Genomic DNA, 9,169 nt, shown 5'->3' with positions numbered 1-9,169 from the left:
AGCTGCAGCTACAGATTCTAATGCATTTTGTATATTTTAAGCACAAGGAAATGAGGTGTGTTTTATAAAAGAGACTATTCACAGCATAGCAACAGTAAAGCAAGGTCAAGAAAAGCTGCAGTAGTAGTTTTATGCTTAACGCCTGTAAATATGACATTGCAATTGTCATTTATTAAGCTAAAAAGAAATGTCAAAATGTTCCGTATCATACAATTTCTGCTTTTTGCTTCTTTCCTTGTAATGCCAAAATAATTTATCTTTGAATGATCAGACAGATGCATAACCCGACTGAAAGATCTATGTAGGCAGAACTGGGAATTCTTGACCTGCAGAATAACAAGCTCGGTACTACATGACACCTTCTTACCTGAAACTATAGGACTGGCCTGATGTACTTAATGCCAAGGCGAGATACATTATGTGAGTGTTACGACGGGAAGTTTCGGTGTGGTTGGAGTGTACCTTTAAGTACGGGACATTTTTTAGTTTTAAAATACATTTAAGAAACTACACAAATATTCTTTTCGGCTACAGTATTTGGACATCCACTGGATGTATTCATGCCAAAGCCGCACAAACAGCAACAAAATGAAATGCCACAAATCGCGGCATAGATGCTAATTTGACCTTAGAGCAGACCAGTGGCCCCTGCCAAGCGGTTTCCTGTCAGGGAGAGTGTCATCCGAGGAGGCAGTTAATTAATGTGCTTTATCTGATTAGGTCATAAATGTCTGAATCTCTGTTGCTGTGAGGCTGGACATTCAGGAACAAGAAATCTGGCAGCTCAGTTAATATCTTTAGACAGGTAGAGAACACGAGGTTGATAAATGAAACAAAAGGAACAAACAGGAAACGGTCTTTTAAAAAGGGAAAAAAGGACACAACATGTTTGGAAAAGGTGGAATGAAGTGCGATACATTTGAAGTATTTGTGGGTCCTGAATAATAAAGGCATCCAAACAATTCTTAAAACAAAATCCTTACATCATAGTTGTTAAGGGTTCTTCACACTCATGTGCCATATAATGTCCCACCAAGCAGTGTCAGCATATACAGTACAGAGCCACAGCCTGGAAGCATGCAAAGCATTCCACCATTCTTCCTATTGCAGGAAAGAGTCTTTCCCTTTTTCCCAGGAATATTTGCAAGCGAAGCCTTAAAGTGAACAGGTAGCCACAGACCTTCAAAAAGACATTTAAATATATACAGGTGAAACTCGAATAATTAGAATATCGTGCAAAGTTCATTTATTTCACTAATGCAACTTAAAAGGTGAAACTAATATATATGAGATAGACTCATTACATGCAAAGCAAGATAATTCAAGCCGTGATTTGTCATAATTGTGATGATTATGGCTTACAGCTCATGAAAACCCCAAGAACCCCAAATCCACAACCTCAAAAAAGTAGATTATTACATGCAATCAATAAAACAAGGATTGTACATAGAACAATATCGGACCTCTGAAAAGTACAAGCATGCATATGTACTCAGTACTTGGTTTTGGCCCCTTTTGCAGCACTTACTGCAATTACTTTTGCACGATATTCTAATTATTCGAGTTTCACCTGTACACAATCAATAAATGAGCTTTACAACAAGCCCTGATCTCTCTAGCTGTAGGCAACTGTGGAGAGATTAATCCTCAAATTTTACAGTAGACGTACTGAAGTCATACAAATCATTCTCTCAACATCCCAACTCCCATGAACAATGATTTAGAAGTCTTCCAGCCTTTTAATCTCTAATGTAAATGCACAGCAGGTGGTTTTGGAAGAGAGGAACTCAGCTGCTGAGCCAATCACTGCTAGGAGGGTGGAGCAAGACGCACTAAGCCAATGTGAGAATGGCTTACTTTGGTCACTTCCCTGCTTGAGCTGTGAACTCTGAGGATTATTTGCTCCCCAGTGTCTGTAGCCACAGTAAAGATTGTTTTAAAGCTCATTTACAGTTTGTTGAAGTGACACTAAAGTCAGAAGTTAAATCTTAAAAATGCATTCAAGTACCATAACTATTAACATAAATATATCCTATCTGTGTATCACTCGGCTGTAGATCCTCAAATTATCTCTGCTGACACTGCCCTTCTTTCTGGAGGGGGGCTACTTTTGTTCCCCAGGGTCCCTGTGTGTGTTGTAAAGTAGTCACCACTCCAAGCTCGCTCCCGTGATGGACTACAATCTCATGTTTAGTGTACTAAGTTGCATTGAGATTGTAGTCCATCCGGGAGTGAGCTTGGAGTGGTGACTACTTTACAACACACACAGGGACCATGGGGAACAAAAGTAGCCCCCCTCCAGAAGGAAGGACAGTGTCAGCACCAATTCAGAGATGATTGGAGGATCTACAGCCGAGGATAGACAAATAAGAGACATTTTTGTTAATAATTGAGGTGCTTGAATTTTTTTTCAAGATTTAACTCCTGAGTTTAGTGTCACTTTAAGAATGTGTAAATACTTGAAAGTCCATAGCTTGGCACCAGATTTAATTTAAGGTGGCATTAGACACAGTACGGTATTTGGACAAGCGGGCTCAATCAGGTACTGCTGGATACATCAAGATCATATATGATCAGCTCAGCGAAATATAAATAATCCTGTCAAAGGAGAGCCGAGTGTCCAATGACCTTTATTCTAAGGGAACAAAGTATTAAGAAATGTTTTGTCACAATTGGTTTTCCCCTAAAATGGATGACCAGTGGGTTGTCTGTATTGAGTAACTGCCATCTCACATCTATGACCCCTTTGTATTTATAAGATTCTACCATTGCTGCCCAGGAGTGCAGGAGCTACCCTGACCTTCAGGGCAACCACCCCTGTATGGAAGGCTGTCCTCTTGATTTGGAGCTCTAATAGCACTCGGGTTTGCCTAAAGAAGGGACCAAAATGGTTCTGAAACGTGCTACACATTGTGAATTACCTTTTTTTGCCAATAAAGAATTGACAGAAGTCGCTTTAAAGTGCTGGTGACTATTTTTTTAATTTGTCTCTAATAGCACAAGACAACACAACACCTCAGAAAAACTAGGAAGCAGATGGCATATGATGTCACAGAGGAAACTGCTTTTCATTGGCCAAAACAAAAAAAATGCCTGAACAATGAAAACACATGAAAATGCATCAAAAATGCACATTTCCCTCAACAAAAATTACTTCATAAATGCCTGAAAATACTTTCACTCAATGTGAATGGGGGCCTAGAGCAGCTGAGGGAGTAAGTTAAAAAAAAAACAAGAAAAAAAAAACCTATAACTTTGTAGTAAATCTGTCACGCCAATCACGTTCAGCATTGCTTTGCTGTGCCACAGAATTGATAAATGCCCCCACAGATGTGCAGGTATACAGTATATGTATGCACTACATTTAACTTGCCATTTCTTTGCAACTGTTTACATTAAATAAAAAAAAGAAACTTTACTTTAACTACCCCAATAAGCTTTGAACCCTAACCCTTGTCCTAGCGACAGCTCCATTTACCCACAGAGGAGTCCATGCTTTGTAGAGAAAAGTCCACCTACTATAGAGGATGTGCGGAGCGGCAAAGTCTAAATTCCATGCTCTACCGTGTATGTTTTTATCTTTAATCAAAGCTCAATCCCCAATCCCCAGCCCATTGCCAACATCTGCCAAGGCCAAGAACGCAGCCTCCAGTCCCATTGCAGCTGTTGAGAGCCATTTTTGTTTATTCAGGTAAATGACCAACATTTCTTCCAGGGGAAAAGCCCATCTAAAACTAGAAATGATAGCTCTGACTTGTAGCCCTCCAGCTGCCTCGGGCACGGAATATATTACACAGTCTTCAGCAAAGAGAGATTCTAGCACGAGGTGCTGCCATTCTGCAGACCTGCTTTACCTGCACTGACAGTAATGACTTCCATTGCAGTACCCTTTCTGAAGGAGTCACAGCACACCAATTTTTCTTTTTTAATATTAAAGTGAACCCATCGTAGGCAAAGTAACTTCAAAGGGTGCACAAGAACCCTACTTTACTACAAAACAGGCAGTAAACATTTTTAATGAATTCTCTTTGTATACTCAAGCAAATACATGAATGTCTGTTGAAACTTTAGGGAAGAGGGTCTGATACAATGTAAGTTTTCTATAGTTAACAAATACAGGTGAAACTCGAATAATTAGAATAGCGTGCAAAGTTCACTTATTTCACTAATGCCACTTAAAAGGTGAAACCAATATATGAGATAGACTCATTACATGCAAAGCAAGATAATTCAAGCCGTGATTTGTCATAATTGTGATGATTATGGCTTACAGCTCATGAAAACCCCAAATCCACAACCTCAAAAAAGTAGATTATTACATGCAATCAATAAAACAAGGATTGTACATAGAACAATATCGGGCCTCTGAAAAGTACAAGCATGCATATGTACTCAGTACTTGGTTTGGGCCCCTTTTGCAGCACTTACTGCAATTACTTTTGCACCATATTCTAATTATTTGAGTTTCACCTGTAACTCACAATGGTTGCATTGTAAGCCTGGTAAGTCAGACTTGTACACAGTATTGGTCAAAGAAGTACAATCAGCACAAGTAAGATTTGTCTGAGGGCTAGTTCACACCATCCTTAGTGTGTTCCGGCCCGATTGTGGCCAGAACGCACTGGATTGCATTCCGGCCAGCTCACTTTGTTGTGGGGCGGGCCGGTGCATCGAAGTGAATGGCACCATAGCCACGTCCTCCGGCTGCAATGCGATCGGCCGCACTGGAACGCGTGGCACATCACTGCCTGCGATTCGGTCCTGTCAGAAAAAATAGTGCTTGCTCGCCTATCAGTTTTTCAGGTGGACCCGATCTGATGCCCAATGCAAGTCTATGGGCAGCCGTGTGTAAACGAACGAGCGTCTGTTTACACCCAGTTAGTCCCGCCGGGTCTGGCGCTACTGATGGATCGGAGATCTGTTACGCCAGACTAGATTGTGCTGGATCGGGGGTAATCTGATGTAAACGGACACATGTCCATCAGATTCCCCATAGACTGACATGGGGTCTAGCAGTTTCCGTATTTTCCTCCATCGCAAGGTGGATGAAAAAAAAAACTGTATGGACACAGATGTGTCCATACAGTTTGCATGGATCCTCTCCTGATCAGCCCGTGTGAAATGGGCCCTAACCTAAACTTTATCCCAGAAACAGAATTGCAAAGATTAACCACTTGATGACCTCGGTGTTAAACCCCCTTCCGGTCCAGGCCATTGTTTCAGTATTCAGCTTTGAGGTACTTTGACATTTATTTAATGATGAAACGCTGTACTGAAATGAATTTTAATTACTGATAACACTAAACTAAATGGTAGTTTTTTGCAATTTCGCGGGCGCACACAATTTTAAAGCTGGACATGTTTGATTTACCCGATGTGACCCCATCTTTTAAATTTTACCAAAAAATTGGGTGCTGATAAATGTTTATAACATAACGTAGGGAAAACAGGTTTTCTTTTCAAAATTTTCGGTACTTTTTTCATTATGTAGTAAAAAAATAAAAACCCCAGGGGTGATTAAATGTCACCAAAAGAAAGCTCTACCTGTCCCTAAAAAATGGTATAAAATTAATTTGAGTACAGCGTTGCATGACCGGAGCGCTGAATACTGAAAAATGGCCTGGACAGGAAGGGGGTTTAACACCCCAGTCAGCAAGTGGTTAAACTTGCTTTTTTTTTTATACTCAACTTTATTGCCATCACATAGTTGGATAATAAGCCCTGTATGTGATAGCACATATACAGCGACTGGTCCTCTTTAGGAAACACCAGCGGTCTATTAAAACCCTAATGTCACCTAGGGACCCCCAAAAATCTGCTTCTTCACTGGTTACAGCAGCCGAAAGAATGACAGGCTGAAACTGGAAGTGATGTAATTCACATCACGTCCGCATTCAGTGATTGGAGGGGAGTTCAGCCAGTGGAATGTGCTGATCTCTCCTCTGATCCAGCCACAGTGACCTGCCATGCCAATCCCAGGCCCGCACGGAGGACAGCAGAGACTGGGATAGCCAACGGCGGTGGCAGAGAGCACACTTTCCGCACCATACATGTGATCGAGTGGCTCTATACCTGCCCGAACACTTGTATGTATCCAGCGTCTGAATTTTTCAAGCTTTCCCGAGTGCAAGCCCACCCAGTCAGGCCACATCCATCTGTTTACTGACAAATCGGCCAGACGGCAACCAGTTAAAGGGATAGCGGTGTCTAAATTTGTTCAGACATTGCGGGCAACATTTGGGGCAGTGCAGCATTTAGGGTGATATCTCCGTTCAGTCACAGGGAACGCACACTTGGTGCTCTGCTCTAAATTATACTTGTCAAGAGAAAAATACAACTGATACCATTGCTGACTGCTTATAAATGTTAGCTGCATGTCTGGGGTCAAGAGGGCTTCAATGTATTCTGAATCACAGAGCTAGAACACATGTACAGATCATGGAAATCAGAGAAAAGTCCATATCTGCATATTTGCCCTGTGATGGTGGCTCCGTGTGTTGAAGAGCGAGCAAGACAAGTTTAATTTTCAGTGGGTTTCCCCCCCCCTTCACTGTTCAAACCATAAGTGTGCGGTGGTGCAGAAAAATGCAGCTCCGTTGACATAGGGTGAACAAGCCTGAAGTGTGTGGATGTGTCCCTGCCTGAAATTTACTGTTCTACTAGTTGGTGGCTCTTCTTATTTATTCCAGTTCATTGACTCACTAGGTGGTTAGGCCAGGACAATGATGACAACCATGGACCAAGTCAACAATGGTGGCTCCCATATTTTTATCCTCACAGCTTGCCTTTATATAAGGGGTCAATGACTGATCACATCACAATTTCAAAAGACATATACACGTCGTTTACAGCCATATCAATATGTTCTAAAAAAAAAGATTTTAATATTAACATAGCAATGAATATTCTGTGTATAGGTCCAGGCAGATGAGCAAAAACATATTTATATCTCAATCAAGCAGGACAAGTTACATTCTAGAATAGGAGTGCGCAAAGAGAAGATATGCTGGACAAATGTACTTACTGGTCAGCTTGTTGTGACTCAGGATGAGTTGGGTGATGTGAGACAAGGTGACTGGAAAAGGAAGAAGAAATGTCAAAATTTTAATTTTAAAATTTCATTTTAGGAAATACACATAACTGGCAGCTGTAAAGAAGACCCATATTAATGACAGAAGACACCAGTTACACCTGTAGTAGGCATCATCTGATGGCTTGACTTACTTTCCCAGCTCGTATCCCCTGGCCCAATCCACAGTGCAGCCCTGGTGAAAATTCCATTCTCCTGGGTATAAGGCAAACGTGCACACTCCCCTTGCCCTCCCACAATGGCGTGCTTGGTACCTGGGTATCCAATACGTAGGCTCAAATGCTTCCACATGGGGTTGCGTATGCCTGGTAACATGCGTGCTCCAACCCTGTGGTATAAGCACTATTTGCATTATAATAAAGGCCAGCTACAGAAGAAACGAGGGGGGATACAAGGGTGGGAAAAGTAAATATAGACACTGGTGGGTACCTTCTACACAGCAGGAGAGGTGGGATAGCCTGGGTTTTATTTTTATGCTAGTTAACAATACAATACAATACAATACAATACAAAAACATACCAGTAAAAAAAAAAAAAAAAATCAGTTACACCCAGCAATTGTAAAAAGTGATGAGCACACTGACCTGGGTCAGGTTCGCATGGATGTTCGTCAAACCCAGCCACAAATCCAGGTTTGATGAATGTCTAAGCGAATCAAACCCAGTGCCACATAGCGTCACTGGTTGTTAGGATGCAGGCTGGTGCACCATGACAACCAATGATGCTGTGGGTCCCCCAGCATCTTGGCAACCAATGCTGCTGTGCGACTTAACTACCAATGATGCTATGCATGCCACGCAGTGTCAGTGGTTGCTAGGACAAAGACAGAGGTTCTGAGGGCGGGCATCAAAACATTTGCCTGTTCAGTGAACTGGGAACAGCTTTGGTTCCGGTTGAACTTATGGTGAACCCGAAACTGACGCTCACCCCCTAACGTGTAAACATCTAAAACGGTTTTATAAATGTAATACACATATGAATGTATAAAATACAAAAAGTATGTTTATATTGACTGCAATACAAAAACCTGCGATCTTTTCTTTTCGTGGAGTCTGCTTTTTTAGTGTGCCCCTCCCCACACTTGCTGAAATATATTTATTCATTATTGGTATTCATATCGTGCTGACAATTTACATTAGTCCCTGCCCTCAAGGAGCTTACAATCTAAGGTCCCTATCATACATACAGGGCCAATTTAGACAGGAGCCCATTAACCTTCTAGCATGGTTTTGGTGTGTGGGAGGAAACCGAAGTACCTAGAGAAAACCCAAGCAAGCACAGGGAGAACACGCAAACTCCTTGCAGATAGTGTTCTGACCAGGATTTGAACCAGGGACCGACAGTGCTAACCATTATGCCACTGTGCTGCTCACAGGTAATGATGTATTACCTTAAAAAAAAAAAAACACCTGTAGACCTGTAGAGAAAATAAATGTAGATGAATACACCTAACTTTTTGAAGGACAAAACCTGCACTTATGGAAGGAGAAAAAAGAAGAAAAACCGAACTAGCTAGAAGCTGCTAAACTTAGGCGGTGAGCCTTATAGGCTCATCGATCCACAGTACAGTGCTTGGGTGTAACACCTAACTTTATACCTGGCTTCCAAATTTCAGAGGGTGATGTCATTCTCCTGCTGATGAGATCTGGAGGATGTGGAGTACTCCAAATCTGGCAAGGACCACCTTCTCCATGAGAGCTGGCTCCCCTACATTCCCTGGGATCTTGCTGGAAGGAGGAGAACATCACCCTCACTTAGCACCCATGAAGGGAAGCCAGGGAAAGGTAAGTATTTAATCTAACTCCCCCACAAAAAAGATTTTTTATGGGGGTTTAAACTGCAAGGGGGGAGGGTGGTTGCACTAAATAATCTAGCCTTGTTATTTAGGTGCAAGGTCTGCTTAAAGATATAAACAGCACTGCACATTTAAAATTGCGCATGCACTCCGGCTGGCTCAAACACTGAGCATGCGCAGTGCGCTCTGTCTCCCTCTGTAGCAGCGGCTGGGCTGAACGGAGAGAGCGCATGCTCCTCGAACCAGCCACACCATGTGCTGATGGGAAACGACGCCGGACAGAG

At 42.1% G+C, this 9,169-nt stretch overlaps 1 protein-coding gene across 1 annotated transcript in view; it reads right to left on the bottom strand.

Moving 5' to 3' along the window:
* RSU1 (Ras suppressor protein 1) overlaps nt 1-9,169 on the bottom strand; it is a 121,363-nt gene that overhangs the window by 109,131 nt on the left and 3,063 nt on the right. The window contains exon 3 of the mRNA XM_018564123.1: nt 7,025-7,075. Coding sequence (XP_018419625.1) covers nt 7,025-7,075 — 51 coding nt within the window. The remainder of the gene's footprint in view (nt 1-7,024; nt 7,076-9,169) is intronic.

Source organism: Nanorana parkeri, unplaced genomic scaffold, assembly GCF_000935625.1.
Source record: "Nanorana parkeri isolate BGI_ZX_2015 unplaced genomic scaffold, ASM93562v1 scaffold23, whole genome shotgun sequence".
Lineage (NCBI taxonomy): Eukaryota > Metazoa > Chordata > Amphibia > Anura > Dicroglossidae > Nanorana > Nanorana parkeri.
The sequence above is the reverse complement of the archived record's forward strand: the minus strand, read 5'-3'. Positions and strand labels throughout refer to the sequence as shown.